The sequence below is a fragment of the Pangasianodon hypophthalmus genome, chromosome 9, assembly GCF_027358585.1.
Source record: "Pangasianodon hypophthalmus isolate fPanHyp1 chromosome 9, fPanHyp1.pri, whole genome shotgun sequence".
Lineage (NCBI taxonomy): Eukaryota > Metazoa > Chordata > Actinopteri > Siluriformes > Pangasiidae > Pangasianodon > Pangasianodon hypophthalmus.
This window is the reverse complement of record NC_069718.1, coordinates 25,572,510-25,600,021: the sequence shown is the minus strand read 5'-3', so window position 1 is coordinate 25,600,021 and position 27,512 is coordinate 25,572,510. Positions and strand designations below refer to the sequence as shown.

Sequence of the window (27,512 nt, the reverse complement as noted above, 5' to 3'; positions counted from 1 at the left end):
GGCTTCTCATTATTGCTTTCATTATTTCCATGTTATCCCTGTGGCTTAAAGCCATCACTGCTGGACATCAAGGGCTGATGACACCATACAAGTAGGTACAGAGAGGCACAGGGGTTGCTTGGCTTTCCGACACTTTTGATGGCGCGATGTGCGGCCTGTAGATTGCGGGGTCTGTATTAACGGCTCCCGACAGAACCAGCCTAGAGATTATAAAGTCATTGTGAAGCTAATCATCCCTTATTAAAGGAAAGGCCAATGAATTAATATATCCGGGGTCCAAATGGATTCAGAATGTTAATCAGAATTTAAAGAGTGGTGTGTGTGTGTGTGTGTGTGTGTGTGTGAAGAAAAGAGCAGCAAGGTGAGCACTGTGGCATCCAGTCAGCCTCTGGGAAAACTCACTCACAGAGATATATTCATTTTGAATGAGGCGAGTTTGCCCTCTGTGAATAAATGCAGACTTAATCCCATTATGCTTCAGTCAGTTGGTCACTAAAATGCTGTTTATATTGCAGATATTATTTAGGGATCAGTTTTAACTTCAGACTAACAAGGTGAAATAAATGCGTTGACTGTTCCTTGTAAATAAGAAGTTTACTGCAGCTGCATCCGGCTCCAATTTTCAGTCCCAACAAAGGCATGTGTAAGAGTTTTGTGTCTCTAAATATGGTTTATACGGCTATTCTTGTATAAATGAAATTCTGGATAAAACTGCTCGATTTATAGTAGTGTGTGTTCTTTTATGAGCTCTTTTTTTCCCCTGCTCTATGGTTTCCCATAGTCCAGAAGGAGGAATTTGTTTTTGTGTAGCTCTTTCATCATGCAAGAGACTAATAACTCTAGAGACCTGCAGCTCATAGAGTGCTTGTCTCTGTTTACTTCTCAATTAGCATCCGAGCTTTATTAGCCCGATCCTCTGAGGTGTGCTTCGGCACAAATCAGGGACACTAACTATCCGCTGGGCAACTCATGAGTTAAAATAAGGGCAGAAGAGAACATATTTATTAAAAAAAAAAAGAGAAGAAAAGAAAAAAAGCCTGAGCTACAGAGCTTCAGTTCAGGCGAGTGTGGTTTTAGTGCAGCTCAGTGTTCATCATGCTTAAAGAAAGTGACTTCTTTACTGCCTGATAGACTTTTTATTTGTTTTTCTGTTTACAGAGATGCCATGCACAAAATCACATAAGCAGCTTCTCAGGGTCACATCTAAATGAACAAATGCTCCATGCACTCGCTGATGCATTACTCACTTTAGATTGCTTTTTAGTGTGCTAGGGAATAAGTTTTGGAAATCGACATCACCATCAATCCTGAGCTGAGCCTGTCTTTGGAGATAGGACATTACTTTCAGGTTTAGAAATAATGTAATGTAATAACAACAGTAAAGAAGATTGTAAGCGGTTAATGATTGGTGATTTCAAGGTGGACAGTTTTTCTATTAAGATCATTCAATATGTTTTGGTTTTATTTTTGTTTTTTTTGTTTTTTTTCCCGAAGTGCCATTTTTATTGTTTTCCTCCCTGTGAATTCCAGTTCACAAGGATAGGCTTTTAAGATTAGTGCAATGGAAAGCATTGTACTTGTTTAGTACTTACTTATGTTCATTGCCACTATGTCTCCTAAAATGTTTTCTGGTTTGAAGCTTACTATGGCTTTGATTTTCAGGCAGTTAATCCAGGCAGGGATTCTTGCGCTCTATCAATTCCACCATTTCCTAATAATACGCAACCATGCTCAGGTTATTTTAAAGAATCCTCAGCTACAGCTTTCTATACCTAATATTTTTTCTAGAGCTCTAACTCTGACATCCCTCAAACCAGCATGGTGCAAATCGGCATCAAGCGTTTCAGCAAATTTCGCTGGCTTTTCAACCTCCTGCAATGGCTTGAAATATTTATGAAAGTATTAAAAGCCAGATAGCTGTTTAGCCCTCTGTGGAATTAATAGTAAACTAACTTTGGTAAAAAAAAAAAAATGTGCCTGAGTATGCAAATACAGTAAATTCTAATTTGTGAATACATCAGTGTCAATTTTTTTCAATGCAGTAGTTCGTAATCCTGAAGTGCTTTAGAAATTTTCTGTGCATGCTCAGCCTCTTTTACACATGCACTTTTATGCGGGAATTTGGTGGTCATTAACAGGGACGGGGTTAAGTGTGAATGCAAGAAAGAGTTGAATGCAAGAAAGAGCTTGACACGGCAATCAAGCAGAAAGAGACCAAGTACAATTCTTAGAAAAATTATCAGGAGGGCCCATGTGATATAAAAGTCAGCACTGCGAAAGAGATAACAGGAGAAAAAGCCTAAAGCCAACAAAGAAGCAGAACAGGAGAATTGTGTAAAAAAAAATTGGAGCGAGTCAGTGAAAGAGCTGTTGGCCATTTGTGCAGAGGGTGAAATTATTCATCAAATGAATGGCACAGACCAGCATGCATCACTTATAAGTGAGTCTTTGAGAGCGTGGTCTAAGACGCAGGTGATAAATAATTTCAAGTGTTTGAAATGTAAATTTACTCAAACCTATTGTGTGTAACAAGACATTTTATAGAAAATGTGAATGTGTGCATCTGGTAAAATACTGTTTGTAGGTTCATGGAATGAAATACATGAAGCCCAAACATTACTAGCAACAAAGGTACGCCGATAACCTCCTGGGTTTTGAATGTGAAAATATTGTTAGTGTTTTCCTGCTTTAACATGTGCACCTTGACTCAGGAAGAGTTTATTAATTACCCGATTACTTGGTTCAGGTCCGCAAAGCAAATACGCAGGACTAGGGCAACTCGGCAAACCACTGGGTTAAGACTAGATCGCTTATTGCCAGAAAAAAGGGAGGATCGCTCTAATATGATGGATGGAATGGTTTGGCATAATGGGGATCTTTCGGTCAATTATTTCACAAGGATGAAAACACTTATAGGTGGATGCAAAAAAATGGCATTGTGGACAAATCTGTTAGAGTTTACTGCAAATATTATTGTTATTGTTGTTATTAGATTAGATAGATTAAATTCAACTTTATTGTTATTGTGCAGAGTACAAGTACATAGCCAATGAAATGCAGTTAGCATCTAACCAAGTGCAAATAGCATTATGTGTGTGTATATATATGTGTGTGTGTGTGTGTGTGTGTGTGTGACACAAGTGCAAGGTATGAGGTAGAGAAAATAGAGACCAGCTCAGTGCAAATGACAAGGAGTACAAATATACAAGGTGCATTGTACAGAGATATAGAGATATGAGGTATATATTTATCTGGTAGAGAAAGTAGAGACCAGCTCAGTGCAAATACAGAAGGTGCATGTAGTAATTAGTCAGTAATGTGTAAGGAGGCAAGTTCAGAGGTGTAATGTAAAGGGGTGTAAGCGCAAGTTACCATGGTAGTCCAAATGACAAGATGCAGGTGGTATTTAAGCATTAATATTGTACAGTGCAGTTTTTTTTATATATAACATGGGTCAGAATAGGAGTGTACACTTCAGCACCTGAGTTCAGAATTCAGAAGGCTGACAGCTGATGGGAAGAAACTGTTCCTGAGTCTGCTAGTGCGATAGCGAAGACCCCTGTAGCGTTTCCCAGATGCTAGAGCAGTAAACAGACCATGGTTGGGGTGAGAGGTGTCTTTGATTATACTTCTCAGCAGAGTTTGTGATGATTGTTTTTGATGGAAAGTAGCTGGACACCAGTGATGTATTGGGCAGTTTTCACCACCTGCTGGAGGGCTTTCTGATCTGAGACAGCGCCGGACCACACTGTGATGCTTTCAATATAACTATTAAATATTTATAAATACAAAATATTATGGACCAAACACAAAGTTTCAGCATATTAACAACATTTTTATATATAGGCGGTGAAAGGTATATGTTTATGAGGATGTTGACCAGCAGGATGATTAGTCAAGTGCAATTAGAACTCTGCATCTTCAGACAGGAACTTGTGGTTGATTAAGCACAAGCAGTGGGAGTCTGACACCTTGCTAACAAAACTCCTCACAGGGTCTGAGAAAGTGTTTGCACTTAAAGCCCCATTACCGTGGGCAATGAATAATGAAGATCCACATGAAAGTCATCTGTATATTGAAACATGCCCTAGGATAGGATGCCAGTCCCTCACAGGGCACCGTGGGGACAATTCAGCGCAGCCCAGCCACCTTCCTGCAGGTTTTTAAACAGTGGGAGGAAACTGGAGAACCGGAGGAAACCCACACAAACCCAGGAAGAACATATGCACAGAAACTCCACGCAGACAGTTACCCAAGCTCAAACTCTGGAGCTATAAGGCAGCGATGCTACCCACTGCACCAGCAGGCTACCCTTGCTATATAATATTATGGCTCTTTTTTTTCTAAACAGGAAACAAAGACAGCAATTATATATTCATGTTGAATTAAATATCTAGCAGTAATTCTGTTTTCGGAATCGAGAGGACGACAGAACTAACCCTTGGGTGCACTGATGTTGCACTGCTTTTGCAACTCTTTCATCAGATCCTCCAGTGCAGTCATGTAGAGCTGAGCTGTGTAACTTTTGCATTGCTAGTCTGATTTGACTGTGACGAAGCTTTTTGAGCTTTCAAAGCCCAGTATCGATCTAATTGTGCATCTTTTCATCTGGGCATCTTTCGCTCTTTGTGAGGATCAAACTTCCTCATAAGGATGGAGGAAAATAAAATACTTCCTTTTGCTTTTAGTTGTTAGATGTAATACACACAATAGTGGAACCAATATGTGTGCATATGTGTTTGGGAATGTTTCACTAAACCTTTGCACAAACAGCTCAGCCTTCTTCTCACCATAACAGTATTTTGCAGTCAGTGTGTGCAAAAGCTCCTGAAGATGAACGTCAGTGACATTCATCAGATAAGAAAGGCTTCAAACTGTCTGCGACTTCATTCATACACAGGTAAGTGGTTAAGAAAATGCCTATTTTATATATAATGCATAAACACCTTATATAAATATAGGAATGCTAGTTAGAAAAACCTGAAAGGCTGTCTCATTATAGTAATGAATGTAAACAGTGCTGTCGGAAATGCAAGGGCCGCACTATTTCAAACCAGCAGTGCGTCATAGCACTGAATACAAGTAGCCAATTATCCCTGTAATGATAGGAATAATGTATAATTGCAGTTGGTTGGTCTTCACGAGTAAAGTCATTTTGTTAACAAAAATGCAGCTTTAATTTGAGAAAATAAACTTCTTAAAAATCTCAAGGCTTTGTAGAGGTAGAGGTTTGGTAGAAGGCAAATCATCATATTAAATCATCATTATATTAACAATATGTTATATGGTAATAGTAAAGTCAGGTTGTTTTTTTTTACAAAGATAATAAAACCTATATAGATGAGTGTGTTTGACTGGGTATTCACACTCATAGCAAGTGTAAAATTATAGATCATAGATGTGTGTTCATGTTTGTGCTTTATAAAGTCTAATCAGCTGTTTCCTTGCACCAAGTCATAGAACAAGATGAAAAAATTTATAAAATCCATCGCTGTCATATTTCCATTTACACACTCTTCATGTCTAAACCAACCAGCAATGAAAAATGACTGTGTGGAACAGTGGCCAGAGCCCTTACCCAAGCTCATGGTCACAATTGATATATACTTAATATATACATACATACATATCTATATATATGGAGAGAGAGAGAGAGAAAGAGAGAGAGAGGTGAGAGAGAGGTGAGAGAGAGAGAGGTGAGAGAGAGAGAGGTGAGAGCCTACAGGGCCTCTTTATTTATATCTTTCTCACTCATTCTTTCTGGTAAGATAACACAGTGGCTGACCCTCAAATCTACAGATGACTCAGCTACCACCAATTTTTCCTGCACTTCAGAGAGGCCTGAGCATGCCCTTCGCATCACAGGAGGAGAGATTTATCAGCCATCAGATAGTGGTCAGGCCTCCAGCAGAACGTACTGATTACACAGCAAACAGCTCAGCAGTTTGCTGTATGAGCAAGTGCCATGTTGGATATAGAACCATGAATGCTCGAACTACAACTCTCCCCAGCCTGCGCCGCTTACACTGTACACTTTTGTACTCATCAGTGTTGATTACATGCCTAATTACATGCCCTTCTTAATTTCTTATACAGGTTGTCCCCAAAGAACTAAGTAAAATATGCACAAGCTACATCAGAGATTCAGATTTAAAGCTACAGGATCAGGATGGAGCTAGTTGCTGAGTTGCCCTAGTCCTGTGTATTTGCTTTGCACACCTGATCCAAGTAATCGGGTGATTAACAAACTCTTCCTCAGTCAAGGTGCACACATTAAAGCAGGAAAACACTAACAATATTTTCACACTCAAAACCCAGGACGTTATTGGCTTGTTGCTAGGCTTAATGTATTTCAGTCCATGAACCTACAAACAGTATCCAAACTCTATCCATTGTCTATCCATTGTCTATCCATTGTCTATCCATTGTCTATCCATTGTCTATCCATTGTCGTGGCCTAATGGCTTGAGAGTCGGACTTGCAACCCGAAGGTGAACCTGAAGGTCGTGGGTTCGAGTCTCAGGTCCGGCAGGGATTGTAGGTGGGGGGAGTGAATGACCAGTGCTCTCTTCCACCCTCAATACCATGACTGAGGTGAGACCCTTGAGCAAGGCACTGAACCCCCAACTGCTCCCTGGGCACCGCAGCAAAAAAAAAGGCTGCCCACTGCTCCGGGTGTGTGTTCACTACTGTGTGTGTGCACTTGGATGGGTTAAATGCATAGCACAAATTCCGAGTATGGGTCACCACAAGTCACTTCACTTCAAACAGTATTTTACCAGATGCACACATTCAAATAGTTCAAATGTTTTTAAACATCTCTACAGTATTATGATGTTGCAGCATTAGTTCAGTCATATACAGTGTGGTCAGAAATGGCAAAACTATTGGGAATCATGGTCTTGCCTTAAACTGTTTCTTTGTGAGTGAGAGTACCCATGCTTGCATTCGGAGTTTTGTTTGTGTCTATATGAGTGGGTGCAATTGCTAGAGTGTGAGGCGCTTTTCGATTGCCCCAGTAATGAAATCCCTAATGGAGCTAATGAATGCAAACAGCATGCAGCATTAGGAGCCAGGAAATCTATGGTAAACAAGTCTCAAAGACATTGGCAGAGACAGACACACATTACTTTGCTTACAAATGGTTATATAAAAACTAGCAAATGTCAGGATGACTGGAATAAGTGCTTAATTAAGTGAAGGTCATATTCAGTTGACTGTGGGTTTTTACCAACTGAGTGCCATAGGGGAGCAAATGTTTGTTTACTCTGTTATCAGTTGTCCATGTCTCAAACACTATTGGATTAGGTTCTGGTTCTGTGATCAAAAAATCCACAAAAACTTACCTGGTGTTATTCTCAGTAAGGAGAGAATAATTCATTGGCCATCAATTCAGCAGTTTGTCTTCTAAATGTGTGCTTAACCCTGTAAGGATCTTTCTGGATTTTTTAGGTTTACAAACTTAAAATGCTGATATATTGAATATATCTATTTTTAAGTGTAATGTAACAATCTGAGCAGTATGTTGCTCAGAGAACACAGCAGATCCAGGGCTTAGGTATCCCTCTAGCTCTTCCCCAAACACTTCCCTCTCAGTGCAGACTCATGCTAAACCACATCCCCTCCTGATACATACCCCCACTGCCAAACACAGGCCTGCAACCATCTCAACCTCTCTCAATCAGTGAGAGAGAAAATCATCCACAACTCTCTGTGCCCCCTGGCCTATGAACCACTGCAAGCTTAAAAGGCTATAATGCCTTAAACCCATGAGTGATCCACAAGTTGGCATCCTTCATGCAGTGGAGCCACTGCAGGGGATCATGGTCCTTAACCAAGGGTGAAAGGATGCCCCAAAAAGTAGTACCAGATAATGACAACTTGCCCACTTGATGGTTAAACACTCCTTTTCAGTGGTGCTGTACTGTGAATGTCACACTGCGAGCTTCATCCTCCACCATCTGGGATAGAACAGCCTCCAGTCCTCTGTCTAATGCTTCATTCTTCAACACAAAATGTAGAGAAAAGTCAGCGGAGGGCAGCAGGTGGGCTCCACAGACAGCTGCTTTAACAATCACAAAGGGCCGCTGGCATTTCTTTGACCACTGGACACTTTGAAAAAACCGGCTTAAGTTTAGGACTGCTCTTACATGCTGTAGATCCCACTGGCAGTCACTGCTATAGATTTTTATGTCATCTAAAGTAGCAAAGTCATATGCACTGTGGGGCCATAACACCTAATCCACTGGCTATTGTATTGTAGTCAGTGCTCTAAAAAACCCATAAGGAAGACACACAAAGTGGAAAACGGTGAACAGGGTGAAGTAAGCCTTGGACTTTGGTGATAAGGGAATCTGCCAGCAGCACTTCGTAAAACCCAGGGTTAAATAAAAATGAACCACAGCTAGCATTCACGTTGCAAAAGTCCACGCAGAATCATACCACCCCATCTGCCTTGGATACAAGCACAATGGGGCTGTTTGTCACTGTGTGACTCCTCGATTACTCCCATCACTAGCATTTACCCCAGTTTGTTTTGAACCATTTTTATGTACAATATGGCTGGCTGTTCATAACTATGCCAGGGGCAGTGTTTATGTGTTTTTATGTTTTCTGTGAGTTCAGTGCACCAGGGTAGGAGACATCTGTAAAATTGTCTTGCACTTTTGCAACCTCTGCTTTCTGGAACTGGTCTCCAACTGGGATCAGAGTGGGATTGGAAGTTTTTGAGTACTCACCTCCTAACTCATCTCTCTTTGCCACCACCTCACTTCTCTCCATAGTTTCAGGAGACTTTCAGATGAAGTAGCGAAAAAACTGTTTTTGACAAAATTCAAGATGGCAGAAAATCTAATTAGGTGGAAATTGATGTCATATGGTGCATTGAACTAATCGCGGCCCCGGGAATCCAGGGATGCCTAGCTTTTAAAATTTGGAGACACGGTTCAAAAGTTATAGCCATAAATGTACTTCCAAATTAGGCCCAAATTTGACCCCATGGTGGCACTAGAGTGTTGGCAGCACTTGGCCCAAATTTGGTCAGAATATTCCTCAGACCGTCCACAGTCAGAGTGCCAAATTTCACAACTTTTTACATGACAGTTCTATGGGCTGCTATAGATACCCTAGCCAGTAGAAGAAGAAGAAGAAGAAGAAAACATAGAATAACAATAGGGTGCCTATGCACCTTCAGTGTTTGGCCCCCTAATAAGAATATCTCTGCCATGCTCTTTGTGACTCTGGTCAAAAACATTTTAGGGAAAAACAGGAAAAATAAAAAAGTTAAAATAACCTGCTTGCATAAGTAAGCATACCCTTTTATAATTTGGAATGTGACTGTGTTCAGAATGAATCAATTACATTCAATCTCATGTTCAAAAGTAATTATCATACACCTGTCATTGATGAAAATATTCTGATTAACCCCAAATAAAGACCAGCTGTTTCTGTAGGATTTTCTTCACATCTTCTTGGTTTCATCTGACTGATGAAGCCATGGTCCGCAAAGAGCTGACAAAGCCTGTATGGTATCTCACTTGTTGAAAGTTATCAATCAGGAGGGAGAGGTATAAAAGAATTTCCAAAACATTAGATGTACCATGGAACACTGTGAAGGCCATCATCAACAAATGGAGAAAATGGAGCACCACAGTGATATTACCAAGAACAGATCGTCCCTCTAAAAATTACAAAAGGACAAGACAAAAACTAACCAGGGAAGCTGCCAAGAGACCTACAGCAACATTAAAGGAGCTGCAGGAATATCTGACAAGTACTGATTACTCTCTGCATGTGACAGCAATCTCTCGTATTCTTTACATGTCTGGGCTATGGGGTTTTCACACAAAAAACATCCAAGCTCAACTATTCACCCTAAACCATGTGGCAAAATGTGTTCTGGTCTGATGAGAACAATTCTAAATGGTATAATAATTCCGTAAGATATGTATATAAGAAGCACATCACCAAAAGAACACCATCCCCATGGTGAAGCATGGTGGTGGCAGCATCATCATACTGCTGCTTTTCTTCAGCCAGAACTGAGGCTTTTATCAAGGTTGAATGAATCATGAATATCTACAAATACCAGTTGATTTTAGTGCAAAACATTCAAGTGTCTGCTAGTAAGCTGAAGATGAAAAGAAATTTCACCTTTCAGCAAGACAGTGAACCAAAGCATACATCCAAATCAACAAAGGAACGGCTTAACCATAAGAAGATCAATGTTTCTGAATGGCCGAGCCAGAGCTAAGACCTGATTCCAACTAAAAATCTGTGGGGTGACCTGAAGCGAGCTGTGCACAGGAGATGCTCTTACAATTTGATGGATCTAGAATGTTTTTGCAAGAAAGAGTGGGAAAATATTGCCAAGTCAAGTTGTACCACACTGATAGACTCTTACCCATAAAGACTGAGTGGTGTAATAAAATCAAAAGGTGCTTCAACAAAGTATTAGTTTAGGGGTGTGCACACTTATGCAACTAGGTTATTGTAAGTTTTCTATTTTTCTTTTTTCCCTAAAAGAGTTTCTGATCATTTTTCACTTTATTTGTATACTTGGCAATTTCTCATTGGGAAAAGATCTGACATGATTTATCTTAGTTTCATTTTTTTACTTCACAAAAACTGCCATTTTATGAAGGGTGTGTAGACTTTTTATGTACATTGTATCTGCTAAAGTGGGCTTATAGAATGAGATGGAGCCACTGAAAATGCATCAGGGTCTGTCTCTGTATGTGAGGTGGATATGGGCTACTTAGCTCCCCTAAGTTCTGCCCATCACTGAGCTGTTGCATTGCCACTAACAGTTTTCGCATTTGGACCACGCCCACTGCCAGCTCCTGCACTCTGCATTCTAACTCCAATGCAGTAAAATCACTCTTCTAACTGACTTCTCAACCTTGTGGCCGTTTCTTTTTGTGCCAATTTAACACTGCCGCTCACTCCTCTCCTCACCGCAGCAGTGCAGTGCCAGAGGAAGGTGCTGAATAGCCAGCAGTATTTCCACAGACTGTGAGGCACACCTTGTGCATTGCTAATGGCCTCATGCTCCAGTTAGGGCAACGGTCTATGCATGCCTGTAGCAAATGTTCAAGCCTCAAACAAGCTCATCATCCTGCCCTGAAACTCACAACTATGAGTTTCTGGATTAACCTCGTTAAGGTTATAAGGTTATTAGTTACTCTGTGTCTGCAGCATCCATGCTGTTACATGTAAACTTGAATTCCATGAAAATTTATGGAGGAGTTTTGAAACTCCATCAGAGGGACCCTTGTAACCTTGGGGAATTGAAGATGATTTGAGGAATGGGATAAAAATTGAGCCACAATTCTGCATGAAGCTTATTACTTCTTACTGTAGATGTCTCAAAGTTGTAATTGCCAACAACAGCTTTGCAAGAAAGTATAAGCTGTCATACTTTTTTCCCTATCAATTTTGGTTTGTTGTTGTTTTAAATATCTTAGTTTATGTTCATGAATACATATTTTGTTGTTAATATTTATAAGTACAAAGTCAAAAGACATCATCTGTATAAATTTGAAAGATTAATGCACTGGAAGGATAATAATAACAAAAAACAAAGTGTCTGAATACTTGTTTCCCTTCACTGTATGTTGTTTTTAGCTTAGAGGATGTTCCAGATGCTGATGCATTAACGCTTTTGAACTGATTAAATAATTAGATGTTAATGGAAAAATAGAGGGATACAAAATGTGCAAACAAGAACTGGGTATATAATTGAATTTGTGTTCCATGCTTAAAGAAGAAGGGAGTAGCAGTAGCAGTGGTGGGAAACAGGTACAGGAAATTAGTGCAGTACACATTTACCTGTGATTATTCACATTGTGGACCTTATCTAAAGCCTGATCCTGGTCACAGCCCTGGTCTCTAACAGTCAGTAATTAACTATGCTGAGTTGCCAATGCTACAAGCAATGAGGAATCTCCGTTACAGACTGCTTCAGCTGAGACTGACACTGCAGCAGAGGGACTTTTTACTTTGTGCCATACTGGGTACAGAAATTGTAGCTTGTGGTTCAGAAATAGAGTGTGAACTATAGAAAGAGAGAGCTGTAGACTAGTCATGACTTCAGGGTCACGGACTGAAGCCCTTTTGCAGGTAGAGTTAGAAGGCTAGACACTGTTTACCGTGTTTCTGTCTTTCTTTCCTTTTAAAAGCAGATAAAGCATTGCTTTGATATGCAGCCTCACGATGTAGCAATTAGGGCTATTCAAACGCACAAAGCCAGCAATCTAAGACCATTTACATATCTGAGGTTTACCCAGGCAATTACATGGAGGGGCTTTACAAGGGGGCCCACCTGCATTTAAATTCACACAACATGGAAAGTGCTTTGCATAGTTTCATTAGAGAGTTTTTTCTATATTCGGTGCAGAGCTCAAAAATGAATCCAGTGCAAACAGAGCTGGGGTGGCGAGGTGCCAGAGAAAAGACAGAAATGTGGGCTACCAGTGCCACCTGTTGGCAAAAATGGACAGAAGCAGAAAGCGTGGGGAAGCAAATAGTTATCTGGCACTAAACATCCCCGCCGACTATCCTGAATGTGAGCACAGTACAAGCTGTGCAGACCAATCTATGTTGACAGGAACTCTAGGCAGTTCTGTTCCATGTTTTCACATCAGTATGCCCTACACATCTGAGGCAGGTTGTACAGTGCTTGATAAACTCTGAGCAATATGTGGCATGGATCTCAGGTTAGAGTACTCTGGTGTAGTTGTAGGTGATCTCAGACGCCAGGTGCTCCTTCAGGCTTTTATAGATTGCCATAGAAAATCACAGAAGTCTGCTTTGGTATATGGTAGTCATGAAGAGAGGTGCTCTTAAATCATGTGTGGAGTATAATAAACAAAAATGGACGTGCCTTGATGCTGCCTTTGTTGTATGAGCTTAGTAAGTACGAGGCTACCTAAAAAGACCAGTTTGTCTGATTGTACCCTTTTGTTATTGCCTGAGTTGGAGAAATTCAACAGTCCATCATGTGCTGTGAGTTACAGTAGAACATAGAACAACTACATGCACTGGTTGAGGGTCCATGAAAACTGCACAAGACACAAAAATGACAGATTCTTCCCTTCACCATTTTACTTGCTAAATTCCAGAAGTTTGGTGTCCATGTGCTAGAAATCAGTTACTCCATGACAGCAGGCAGTGGGGGCCAACAACCTGGCCAGGCTCCTCTGGGTAAATATCAGAACTGATTGTGTAGAAAACTGGTCTCAGAGCCAACAGAGCCTCTCTTGTCCTCACTTGTGTTGCAAACTACAAGGCCAGTGCCACTTGCAACCCATATGGCTTTTTGGAGTGTTTTTTACAAACATCTGTTCTGCTTGAGCACCAATGACAGAATATTAGAGCTTGAAGTGAAAGAGACCGAATGCTGCATTCTGACTTAGGCATGTCTGAAGTGCGTGGCACTAGAGGCCAATTATTTTCCTGTGTTTGTGCCTCCACTTCCTTTCTTAATATTCATTTATTCACCACCTGCCATATGACTATTTCTGAATTAAGAGTCCTCAAACTGTTCTATTGTCATCTTGTGCCATACTGAGCTGTTGATTGGATAATAAACAGACGTCATCATAGTATCCAAGTCGTTTTTATGCCGATTTATCTTTGTATGTCTTTGACTGCAAAGGATATGCTTAGGTATTTTCAGTTATTGCTGCTGATTTTGTGTGTGTGTGTGTGTGTGTGTGTGTGTGTGTGTATTTTACATCCTGTTTCTGTGGAACTCTGAGTTCCTTCTCACTATGACTGAGCCAATGAAAATACAGAACTTTGAATTCTTGAAGCCCTGTCTGTTCTTAGACTTCAGTAAGCCAACAGTGGTTCACCTCTGCAAGTTTGCTGGAAATAGTGATAGTTATCTGGAACCCAACTAATGTTTTTATCATATTTGTTGCAGTGACTCTGGCAGGTGCATGGAGTTACTCAATGGGGGAATGCTACCGCAGCCTCTGTTGTGCTGAAGGTAAAATCATTAAAAAAATATAATGGAAAATCGAAACGTTCTCATTTTGGTCTTTAATGCATTTTATTATAACACTGAAATGGATAATGGGGCAGTCGGATAGCTCACGGGGTTTAGATGTTGGCAGATTCTTGGGCTCTTGAGCAAGTACTTTGTTTGTGTACTTCACTTTCACTTTGGATAAATGTACATGTAACAAGGCTGAAGTCAGAAAAAGACCTGGAGTTAATTGTTGTGATGTGCCTTGTCAGTCAATTAGAAAAGTAAGCAGACCGTCTCAATGTCATGATGACTTCCAGATGAACGTCGCCCTCCGTCTGATCTCTGCATAACATAAATTTCACATAGAAAGAGAGAGCGAGAGAGAGAGGAGAGGAGGAGAGTGAGCCAGGAGGAGGAGGATAAAGTTAGCAGTTTGGTGTGTGAGTGTGTGTGAGTGTGTGTGTGTGTGTGTGTGTGTGAGAGAGAGAGAGAGAGAGAGAGTAATGTGCAGGCATTATAGTGTTGATATTCTGGGTTCAGGCCCTAGTGCTCTAAGTTAGTGACAGTAAGAGAAAACCTTAGAGACGAAGGAGAGCATGGAGACCACCTTGGCCCTGGTGATTTTGTCCTTGGTCCTCTGTCATCTGTCAATCTCTGCTGCACTGCACTGGAGGAGAGGTAAATACAAATAAACAGATTTAATAAGAATACAAATGATAGAAGAAACCTAAAGTATAAGATTAATGCAGAAAACCATATTGTGACTAAAATGAATTAACTATTTGTGTGTCTTTATATACAAGCATGAGCATGGACTTTATTTGTCTGAGCATCCAACTTATTAAAAGTAGATCATGTCTACAGGAAATAGTTTTGTAGGTATTTAATATTGAAACTCTGAATTGAAAAAAAAAAATCACTGTTGGTTTTAATCAGATGTGAAAACAGATCTGCTTCTGGCTGCTTCTTTTCTTTTTTTTCTTTTCATCATGACCAGACCTTTGAATTGTTTTGTTAAGCCTGGCTCACAAATAAAGTCTTGCTGCTTCTTTGGAATCCAGACTGCTTTAATAAATGAAACAACGTCCCGCATAAACACATCCACGGTGTCCTGAGCCAATCTAATCTCCTGTGCCTGTAAATGGTTGGTAGGAAGGATGAGGCATGTGGAACACCACTTGATTTCTGTGGAATTGTCAAATATGTAAATGGGTAATAAACAAACAAAGCAGTGTGCATTTTTTTAATTGCAGTGGAAAGCATCACTGCTGTGCTGATGGTTCTAAACTGGAAATGGACACACATGTTATAGAAATGTTATAGAATTGTTATATATGTGCAAAAAGTATCTGTAAATACTTTTCTTTTTTCAGGTTATTAGTGAGTTTTATTATTCAGCCTACACAGGTTTGTGTATGACATGAATAACTCAATGTGTGTGTGTTTAAAGTAACAGTATAGGGACACACCAATACAGATTTCCATTACACATACTGTCCTGTAAATTTTATTGTTGTACTGGTCCAGTGGGAAGTGGTAGCTCAGTGGTTAAGATGTAGGATTTCTGATTGGAAGGTTGGGAGTTCAACTCCCAGCACCACCAAGCTGCCACTGCTGGGCCCTTGAGCAAGGCCCTTAACCCTCAACTGCTCAGTTGTATAAATGAGATGATTGTAAGTCGCTCTGGATAAGGGCGTCTGCCAGATGCTGTAAATGTTCCGTGGGTTTATTAGATGGGAGCGCTGAAATCTAATATCAATAACTCAGATAATTAGGGCAGAGCAATGCATTATATAACAGTCATTATGTCTCATCAATGGATATATTTTTTCAAGTGTTTCATGCAAACCAAAAAAACACTAAACTTACGGTTCTGTAACTTCCATCCTTTGATTGGACAATGTGTGCGTATCTACTCTATCGACTTTTAGTTTCTCCTCAAATTTTTTTTTTTTTTTTTTTTGTGAAAAAAAGATGAATAGAGTAAATGATCCACCTAATTCTCATTCATTACCTCACACAACTGCATGAATCTGCTCTCTGGGCTATGCAGAGTCAGCCCCAGCATCACTTCTTCATACCATACTGATAAGATAAGATAAGATAAGATAAGGCATACCTTTATGTAATTGTACATGTCCAATGAGATATTGTTTGGAGCAAGCCAGCAGATGCCATTAGAGTAAAGGGTAAGACAATAGATATAAATAAAGGATGCAAATAAAGACTTATTCAAATATACAAACTTATTCAAATGTCAGTAGAAATAAAGTAGAAAGTATAATGAGGTACAAAAGTGCATGTGCTAGGTTGTAGAGAGATATCAAACAAACAAACAAACAAATAAATAAATAAGTAAATAAATAAATAAATAAATGTACACAGGTGTAAATGTAAGTGTAGTATAAAGTACTGCACAATGTATGTGTAATATAGGGGGTAGAATACAATAGTTATTCACATTTATTGCACTTAGAAAGGTTGAATTGCACTTCTTGGAAGATAATTTTTCTTATGACCATTGGTGTTGCTGTAGTGCTTGGTTCCACAAAATTCCAAAAATCACCATTTGTTTACAGCAACTAATCTGATTTTGGTATCACCGTGTTTTATCTTTGAAAGTCAGCGAGGCTTAGCGCTGCTAACCCATTTATAATGCATGTCCTTGCAGAAACTATCGTTTTGCACGTTATTCTTTAGGTAGTTGATGTACATCATTGTCTCATATTCACTGTATTTGATATACAGATGTGACGATAGTAAAAAATCTGTCTTCACTCAACATTGCATGCTGCTGCTCACTAAAATGCAGCTGAACCTTCTCCATTCAGGCTGAGATTCACTGGCTATGGATTGACCCCTGTATACGTAGCACGATATATCATTACATTAGACAGAACTGCTTTCTATCCATTTCACTGCTAGGGCACAGTGTCAGTGTCTTCATGTCTTCATTGAGTTGGCACTCCAAGTAGTTTTAATGAGCTGGCCTGAGTGTGACATTTGGCAATAACCCATGGTAAGGCACAGATTTGCTTGCTGGATATTAAACTCTGAAAGGAAATTTTGTGTGAAGACAATCTCGAGCTCTTGCCAAAGAGCTCATATTCATCAGTAATCCATCATACTTTACAGTAAAACCCAACTTAAAAACTACTTACACAGGACTTAAGAACCAGGAGTCGGTAACCATCATTTCAAGGTGTTATATATTACGCTAAGGTATACACTTATACTCATTTTCACGTGAGGCAGAACTCATTACTGACACCATTAGTCTTATAAAGTCATTAAATCTTTGCAGTTCAATCTTTACTCAGATAGAACATTTTAATAGTGAGGTCTTGGGGCCCCCAAGTGGCACAACAGAAAAGCGTTCACCCCAAGTGTCTGGAGAGCGAAGCTTTGGCTCCTGATGATGCCACAGCAAAAAAAAAAGCAAAACTGGCCATGCTTTCAGAGAGAGAGAGAAAGAGAGAGAGAGAGAGAGAGAGAGAGAGAGAGGGGTTGTGTACTAGCCAATCACACCAGCCAATCATGGGCGTCTGTGAGCTCATGCATGCAGAAGGCAGTGGAGAGAGCTTTCCTCCATCTGAAGCAACAGTTTACGCAGCAGTTTAAAAAGATCTGGTTGGTTGACTTCACATGTTTTGGAGGAAGCATGTGATAGCCTTCACCCTCCCAGACTGGTGATGTATGATAGGGAAGACCTAACTGGTGGGTGGGAATTTGACAAGATTTAAATTAAATTAGCCAGAAATCAGGGGAAAATAAAGCGGTTCATCCATCCCATCCATTCTCTGTACCACTTATCCTACACAGGGTCGCAGGGAGCCTGGATCTTCTCCCAGGGTGACTCAGGGCAGAAGGCAGGGGACACCCTGGACAGGGTGCCAACCCATCACAGGGCACAACCGCACACACACTCACACACCATGGACAATTTAGAGATGCCAGTCAGCCTACAACGCATGTCTCTGGACTTGGGGAGGAAACCGGAGCACCCGGAGGAAACCCCCGAAGCACAGGGAGAGCATGCAAACTCCAAGCACACAGGGCTTTGCTAACCATTAAGCCACTGTGGCTCCTAAAATAGAGAGCTCTTGTCTTGTAAATGAAAATTGTCTTGTTTACTTATTTCAAAATAAAAAAACTACTATTTACAAACAGCCATAAAAATGCTGCTTATGACTTTAAGAGAGTTGCAGGGTGAATGGCCTATGTGGCTTCCTATCACTGTTGCATGGAAGAGGAGTGAATAATGCGTCTGAATCATAGTGCTGAATCTGACCGCCCACTGAGTTACAAGAATGTCAAATATTTGTTTATAAGTTTGTGTCTGTGAGAATGTTCAAAGCAAGCATAATTAGCGTGTACTAAGTATTTCTAAGTTTTATTTCATTCGCTGATGTTAAATCACTGAAGTGTAACAATTCAGACTAGAGCAGTGTTGTAGCATTGCTTTCAATCTTCCTGTTAAAGACTGCATCATGAGATATATTGTGTAACTAATAGATTAATACATAAAGACTGATTTGATATTACATAATTGGATCAAACAGTCATGAACACCAATAAAGTGGAAAATAAGTACAAAGGTTTGAAAATGAATGGCCACCAGATTGGTTTTCAAATAACTTTCATTAATAATCCTTTCAATTTGGAAATGATATTTTGAATGTTAATTGTTCAGTTGACAGAAAAAAAGAAATCATAAATGGCTCTCTATTGGATAGTATAATACACTACACAGTGTGGAGAAGCCATTACATTATACACTATTTAGTGTACTGTATATATGGAATAGGAAACCATTCGAGATAAGTATATAACAATGTATGTTCTAGCATCTAAAGCTGTGGGAACATCAGTGCCTTTGATGAGGAGCAGACACAGCTCTTCGAAGTCTGCCACACAGATGCCTGTTTGCTTTGAAATCTTATAGTGGACTCATCTGTGAAACATGAGGAGCATGTTGTGACCTGGGAGCAGATGAGGCGTCTCCTAGTAAAACCTGGTTGCCGCCAACCACAAGCTGTTATGTATATTCCCTGCAGCCATTCCACCGGCTCGCAGCAGATGGTTTAAGTGTTCAGGTTTGAGGTGTATCTCGGCTGAAAGAGAAGAAAGACTTGTAATGACTTATGATCTTCTGCTCTCTTCTCCTCCTCAGTATTGTACCCATCTGCCTTTAGAGTGAAGAGAGGAACTCCAGCTCTGCTTAATCCCTCAGTTCAGAAATCAGTGGAGGACGCCAACCTGCTCTATGAGGTACTCTTCATCCTGCACTCTCTCCATCAAACGTGTTTGACATGCCCTGTTTTTCACTACTTTTTTTTTTACTCAACACACAACATCTATGACGATATGAGTCGGCATTTGTAGCATGACAACAGTAGGGTATAACGAGGGTGTATTTCAGCGGCGGCTCGTTCACAAACACACCATAAGCCCATCATTTATATCAGCCTTTTAACAAATGTTCATTTTTATTCTCAACTTCATACATTTTAAACTCCGTTTAATTCCTAATTACCTCTTTTGATTGACCAGTGATTTAAAAAAGTGTCTCTATTTAACAGATATAAGCCAATCTTCCATTGATTTGCTCACTTTTCTACATGTTACGCAATCACAGGGCAAGGAGCTCACTGCCCCATTTAGCTTCTACAGACTTATTATTCCACCTAGTGGTCAAAAATGAGAACTGCAACAAGTGGGAATAGAGGCCCATTGGGGCCCATTGGGACAAGGATACTCGCTGCCCCTCACTCACTTTTCAGTGGAAGAGGAGCAGCGGATAAGACAGTTAATGATAGGGTTGCCAGATTGGGCTAGTTTAAACATACTTTGAAGCCACCAAGATGCTGGTTTATAGCAAGGAATCTGTATTAAATCTAATACATTTCTGCAAAATAGCCAAGTGTAAGTGCAGACAGTGTGTCTATGATGTACAGAACCATTTCTTTTGTAAGATATAGTAAATAATGGGAGAGGGAAAGGGAGGATGACGGAGTGGATAATGTCCATTCATCAGAAATGCATGTGAAACAAGTATGCCCATTGCCCAATTTTTTTGTTTCAGGTATTTTGTGTGTGGTTTGAGTTGGGCTGGAAATTTTGCTGAATTTTGCTAGAAATCCTTTCCTTGAACACAGTTAAACAAAGATTCTGTACATCTAAAACTGCTCAAATTGAGCTGCTAGACCATATGCTGGATGACTGTGTGTAGTAAACTCTCAATGGCCTATTATGGAGTTACTCTAAAAATGCATTTGATAGTGGGTTATAGCATAAATCAAGTGTGGTAATGGCGTTAGCATTTTAGCCTGACCTGCGACCTTGATAGCCAAGTTATATCACTAAAAAACACATGAAATTCAGCTCACGCTAATTTGCAGTTTGCTGTCCTGTTTGTCTTTGTAATGAGCTTGCATGAGTTTTTCAGCTGAGCATCACTACCTGTGTTAGTTAGCATCATTATCTGCATGGTAATTAGCTACCATTACATTACCTAGTTTTTACCAAGCAATAAATAAATGTATTGACTTGATTTGTTATATAAAGCCTTTCAACCAGTTCAACTATATACAGAGAGTGCATTTACATACCTGCAAAGGAGAAACGTTGCTAATTCTGCGTCAAACTCAATCCCCATCACCAGTGCTATGAAAGTTTATTCTCATTGGCTTGTTTTTTTGCTCACAGTAAAAGTATCTGGATTCCACCATGCTGTTATTTCTGAACAGACTGAGATAGGGGCATAGTGAAGAGACTGACATTAAGTTGTGCACACAATGCATGTTATAAAAAAAGAAAAGAAATATTTTTCATGTCCTGTCCACTTACTTTCTTCAGCACTCTATAGTAGTAACAGTATTTTTCTCGATGCTTTCTGCAGGGATATGTCTAGTTCATTGTGGAGAAAAAATAGGATGTGCTGAATCAAGTGCTATTTTAAACATTGCCAGTTAACTTTTCCCCTGTTAGGGCTAGGCACTGCTGTTTGGAGAGCTAAGCACTGCTGCAAGGATCTGAGTAACAAACATAGCCATGTAGTTTTTTATATACACGCAAAATCCACTTACTTCTTTGAGGCAAATAGATTAGTTTGCATACCGAAGTGCAGTAAAAGATTCACCAGTAAATGCAGTTTCTTCTCTTTTAATTAAATGTTTTCACAGTTATGTTAATTTATTAGACACCTTCATTAAAATCGCATAAAACTTTCCTAAATACAGTCTAAGCATTTAGTTGTTAAAGGAGTTGATGGTGATAGAAAAGTTGTAAACATGTGAAAGATTGTTGAAGCAACGGGCGAACTAGTTTTTTAGCAGACTACTCACTGCAGCATCCAGTACTGTTTATGTGTTTCATGAAAACAGGCAGTGGATGTAAACAGATAGAAAACAAACTTGTTGAGGTTTATAGATTGTGAGGACTCTGAAGATTCCGAAGGTCCAGGTCATCTTGGGTGTATAGTTGTTTTTTTAAACACCCAGTAATAGTCCTACTCTGTAGTTCTATCAATAAGCAATTTGAAATAGTCTTAAAGTTATACTGCACTGGTTGATGTAATAACATCAAGCCCTGAAATATGCTAAAAGATTATTATTCAATTATTATTATTTACTTTATTCCTAATACTAGAAAAATTTTACAGTTTTATAAAGCATTCTTGTTGAAGTCTGTGTGATGCAATGCTTACCCGGATGTAGTTAAAAAATCTCAGAATTAACTACAAACTATTCTGATCTTAACTTTAAGTCTGACAGGTTGTTATAACCGCAACATTTTTGGAGTAATGTAAATATACAATATAAGGCCAAAGGTATGTGGACACCTGACCATCACACCCATATGTAGTTCTTCTCCAAACTGGAACTAAGAGGTCCAAACCTGCTCCAGCGTGACAATGCCCCTGTGCACAAAGCGAGCTCCATGAAGACATGGTGTGTGAAGGTTGGAGTGGAAGAACTCGAGTGTCCTGCACAGAGCCCTGACCTCAACCCCACTGAACACCTTTGGGATGAACTGGAACACCAACTGAACCCCAGACCTCCTCGACATCCCAACATCAGCGCCTGACCTCACTAATGCTCTTGTAGCTGAATGAACACAAATCCCCACAGCCACGCTCCAACATCTAGTGGAAAGCTTCCCAGAAGAGTGGAGCTCATTATAACAGCAAACACACGGGGAATAAATCTGGAATGAGATGTTCAACAAGCACATGTGGGTGTTATGGTCAGATCCACAAACATTTGGTCATATAGTGTACATTGTTATATAGAGTTGGTCTAGTATGGCCCGCTGCTATGTTTCATTCAGTCCTGGTGAACTTGTCATAGTACCCGCGACACTATCTATAATTCACACCAGATCCGTAGCATAGCAACCACCTGCGTTCTGCATGAGCCACTGTACAGCACACATGGGCTTTTCCCTTCACAGGACTGCAGAGCTGCTTAAAATCAATGCTTATCTGCTGAACTTGATGCAAAGATTAAGAATTTAAGTTTAACCACATGCCTGCTGCACTGCCTAGTAAATATCAATAACTTGGTAAATATTGATCTTATGCAAAATTACAAAAGGAAAGGAGATTAGGAGAAACACATTTATGAATGGCAGTTATGACAGGTGATAACTGATGTTTGTCAATTTCTGTATTGTTTCTAGGAAAGCAGGTTCAGTAACAGCAGTTTTGCTAGCACTTTCAGCATTAGCATCACCATCCTGATTCTCTGTGGAGGCAGTTTTGGGAGAGTTCTTTCTTGTTTTGACCATATTATCAGATGATTTTATGGAATAATCAAGCAGACTCATTGTAAAACAAATAAGATTTTGCCAAAATTGATGGCTTTTAAATTATTGAATTATTCCGAGCTCATCCAAGTGTGCTGCTTACTCGATGGCGCCATCTTCTTCCCTATATAACTGATGTCTTCTTGTGTGTGTGTGTGTGTGTGTGTGTCAGGTGGTGTGGTCTGGGCTATATGTAGAAGAAGAGAAGAGCGTGCTCCGCGTGGCTGATGAGGAACTTGCTTCTCTCCGGAGACTGCAGCCTCTGGAGGTAGTGTGTGAGGACGTTCTCCCGAGAACGCTGTCAGATATCCGCCGCCTCTGCCATAATCTGGAACAGCGCCGGGCTCACTTGAGCAAGGAGGACTTTGAGCGGACCGTGCTTACTATGGTGTACACGGCTCAGCGAGTAGCACACAGCAGCATGGGCCATCAGAGGGAGCTGTGGGCTGATGCACTGCTTCAGCTGTATAAAAGTATTAAAAAAGATCTCGGAGCAGAGTGATGACACTCTCGAAACAGCACAGTAACAGTCACACTCTGAAACAGCACACTAAAATACACTCCTGGGCAAAAAAAAAAAATGGGCCAAGCCCAAAATGGCAAATATGAAGCTTTTAATGGTCTTAATAACAAATCATTGGTAAGAAAATGAGCAGGAATGAAACAGATGCACTCCTGAGAGCTCCTGTGCCTCCATTCGCTGGTTTCCTTTTGCTGGGGTGTTTTTTTTCTTAAAAGATTAGTGATTATTTGGTTCTCTGCCGCACCTGATGCAGCCCATCAAGAGCCACAGGACTTAAACATTTAAAGAAATCAAAGGGAAAAGCTCTCGCATACTAACTTCCTTTATCTATTCGTTTCATTCTTGCTCATTTCCTGACCAATGATTTGTTGTTAAGACCATTAAAAGCTTCATATTTTGCCATTTTGGCATTCCCATTTTTTTCCCCAGGAGTGTACAAAATTATATGTCAAAATATTATACCCCTATAATACTGTACTAACATTGTATACCAGTCTACTAACTAAACCTGTAAAAACTAATAGTGGGACATTTTGTCACTATCCTTCTCACTTACTTACTGATTCTGAACTCTAAAAGCAGCAGGTTGTAAGTTTGAACATAGATGGAGAAAAACAAGCTTAACTGTGCATCACCAAGTCTTTAGGGAGCAACAGATTCAAAAAAAAAAAACAATAACCACCCAAGACATCTTTTATTCCACAATTAATCAACTACTTCGACCGAATCAACCTACTCTGACTTCCTCCACTGAGAGTTATTGTTGTTGTTTTTTCTTTTGTAAATTTTTAAGCAAATCTAGATGGCAATATTCTGTTTTCTCCTTTTTATACACAATTATTAATAAGATGAAAATTAATAAGATGAAATCTACACTCTTGATCCTCTACCTACTGAAATGTTCATCTCTGGATGTCCAGATGTCTTGATTAGATGCTCGATCTACACTCACTGACCACATTAGTAGGAACAGCTGCACATTTCTGCAGTTATCCAATCAGCCAATCATGTGGCAGCAGAACAAAAACATGCAGCGGTCAAGAGTTTCAGTTAATGTTCACATCATATAACATTTATATAACATAACATTTTTTAAAAATTACAAACTGACTAGAAGAAGCTGACATGATGTACATAATCTTTAAATTTGTAAAATTTTTACATTTTTTACAGACTTTTTTCTCCTTTTCAGTATTTTTTTTTACAATTTTATTATGAACAAGATGATACTTTTTAAATATAAAAAAATATTTTTGTAGATATAAACAAGTCAAACAAGATTTTTTTTTGCTAGCAGTTTGCTAACAGGCTCTTGCAAAAAAAAAAATTATTTTCTTTTCTTAAAGAAAACTTGAAAGTAAGTGAAAGAAAAAGAAAGTGAGCATGTGTAATTACCTAAAAAGCATCGCACCATGTATTTTATTTTTTTTTTCTGAAATAAAAGAACATGGTGTAATGGGTTTTTTAGGTTAATTATTGCATGCTCACCTACTTTCTTTTTCCTTCACTTACTTTCTCATTTTCAACAAATTTTCAAAAGATCATTTTCTGTTTTCACTAAATTTTTTTTTTGTGTGCAAAGGTCCCTTCATGGGCTCCATACAAACCTATATAGTGTGATACATACCACAATATGTCCTAAATGTATCCTAAAAAATGTCTTCAAGAATCACAATATGATTTTTTTTTTCTCCCATATTGCCCCACTCCTATTAGTGACTCCAATCTTTTCTAGCTGTAAGTGGTAGAAAGCAGTAACTTTAAGGCTCCTGAGCCACCAGAGGTTCATAAACAGCTGTTTTCCCTTGTGATTCTGTGACTCTGGACTCTAGAGCTCCTTTCACTCTCATCAAAATCCAGAACAAGTAACTTAAACCACAACACTCCGAAACCTGCACATTTATTCCATTAGAAAACCTCTTATGGTGCATGCATTCTGCTTTGGATGTTCTACACTACACCTCTGTCCAGTGCTAAAAACCACTTTATCATTTTTCCCGTGTTTGATTACATTATAATATACAGTATATTGCACTGCTTGTGCACATGTATCACTTAATGCACTTGTTTTGCTGTTATAATGTTCCTCCTGTCTCCGAAATCAATTTTTTGACAGAAGTAGTACACTGCTTTTCAAATCTTTGAGAACGTCTAGATTTATCGTAATATTTTTTTTAAAGAAATGTGTGTTTTTCTGTTGTTATAATCAATTATTATTATAAATCTGGTATTTCTGTATTTTAACTGTAATTACAAAACATCTAAACTGATAAGAAACTGTTACAAATAACACAGCAGCCATTATTGGCACCTTTCACAAAAAATGAGAAAAATCATTGTATATAAAATAAACATTAAACACATACCTAATTCGAATAAGAGAAAGTATTTATCTTTGTTCTACCAAAGAATCATTTTCACTAGAACTACTTAAAAAAATTTTTTTTTTAAATTGTAATATTTTCTCTCTAAAAATAGGGCTATATGTTCCACAATTATTGACACCCCAAAGGAATATTTTAAATAAATGCAAACTTCTTTTTTTATTTGCTCTTAGTCCCCACACTGTAAAACATTTCAAGCTGGTTAAACTTAGAAATGAAAGTTCACTTGCTGCCTTAAAAACATGAGTAAACTCAACTTGCAGATAATCTTTGTTTCAACTCAAAAAGTTACGTGTTACAAGTTGTTTAATTAATGATCATTTGTTGTTTCAACTTGATACATTGAGTTAAAACAACTTACTATATAACATGATCAATTCAAGAAAACTCACATTATCTGGTCAAATAAACACATAATTCCTCACTGTAAAATAACTCACGCTTTGAAGTTAAGATAACTTCAACTACAGTCAGGTCCGGAAGTATTTGGAAAATGACAGTGTTTTTGTGATTTTGCCTTTATACACCACCACAATGGACTTGAAATAAAACAATCAAGATGTGATCGAAGTGTAGACTTTCAGCTTTATTTTAAGAGATTCCACAAAAACATGGCATTTACCATTTAGGAATTTCAGCCATTTTAAGCAATTTTACTTCCATTTTCAGGGGCTCAATGGTATTTGGACAACTGACTAACAAGAAGTTAATTGACCAGGTGCGGTCCATTCCCTCGTTACTTCAATAAAATGAAGCAGATAAAAGGTCTGGAGTTGATATCAGGTATTGAGTTGGCATTTGGCAGCTGTTCGACCGGAGCTACCAATACAAAGTCCAAGGAGATCTCAATGCAAGTGAAGGAGGCCAACATTAGGATGAAAAAACAACATAAATCTATAAGAAAGACAGCAAAAACCTTAGGTGTGGCCAAATCAACAATTGGGTACATTCTTAAAAAGAAAGAAAGCAGTTGTGAGCTCAACAACATCAAAAGGCCTGGAAGACCACGGAAGACAACTAAAGTGGATGATCGCAGAATCCTTTCCTTGCTGAAGAAAATCCCCTTCACAACATCAACAGAAGTGAAGAATACTCTGGAGAAGGTAGGCGTGTCGCTGTCAAAATCTACAATCAAGAGACGCCTTCATGAATGTAAATACAGAGGGTTTATAACAAGGTGCAAACCTCTGGTAACATTCAAGAACAGGAAAGCCAGATTAGACTTTGCCAGAAAACATCTAAAAAAGCCTCCCATGTTCTGGAATAAGATTCTTTGGACTGATGAAACCAAGATTAACTTGTACCAGAATGATGGGAAGAGAAAAGTATGGCGAAAGAAAGGAACAGCTCATGATCCAAAGTATACCACATCATGTGTCAAACATGGTGGAGGCAGTGTTATGGCATGGGCATGTATGGCTGCCAATGGAACGGGCTCACTGGTGCTTATTGATGATGTGACTGCTGACAGAAGTAGCAAGATGAATTCTGAGGTGTATAGGGCTATACTCTGCTCACATTCAGCCAAATGCTACAAAACTGATAGGACGCCGCTTCACAGTGCAGGTGGATAATGACCCTAAACATACTGTGAAAGCAACTCAAGACTTTTTGAAGGTAAAGAAATGGAATATTCTGCAATGGCCAAGTCAGTTACCTGATCTCAACCCAATAGAGCATGCTTTTCACTTACTGAAGACAAGACTGAAGGCAGAAAGACCCACAAACAAGCAGCAACTGAAGGTGGCTACAGTGAAGACCTGGCAAAGCATCTCCAGGGAGGAAACTCAGCATTTGAGTTTTGATTTGAGTCATTGACTGC

The 27,512-nt window shown here is 39.3% G+C and overlaps 1 protein-coding gene across 1 annotated transcript; it reads left to right on the top strand.

Annotated features, from left to right (window-relative positions):
- Nucleotides 1–14,425: 14,425 nt before the first annotated feature.
- Nucleotides 14,426–26,253, top strand: LOC113529955 (protein FAM180A). Its single transcript, XM_026919575.3, has 3 exons — nucleotides 14,426–14,653; nucleotides 19,149–19,246; nucleotides 22,956–26,253. The coding sequence occupies exons 1-3, from the start codon at nucleotides 14,572–14,574 to the stop codon at nucleotides 23,283–23,285; spliced, it is 510 nt and encodes a 169-aa protein (XP_026775376.3). The 5' UTR covers nucleotides 14,426–14,571; the 3' UTR covers nucleotides 23,286–26,253.
- The last annotated feature ends 1,259 nt before the right edge of the window (nucleotides 26,254–27,512 follow it).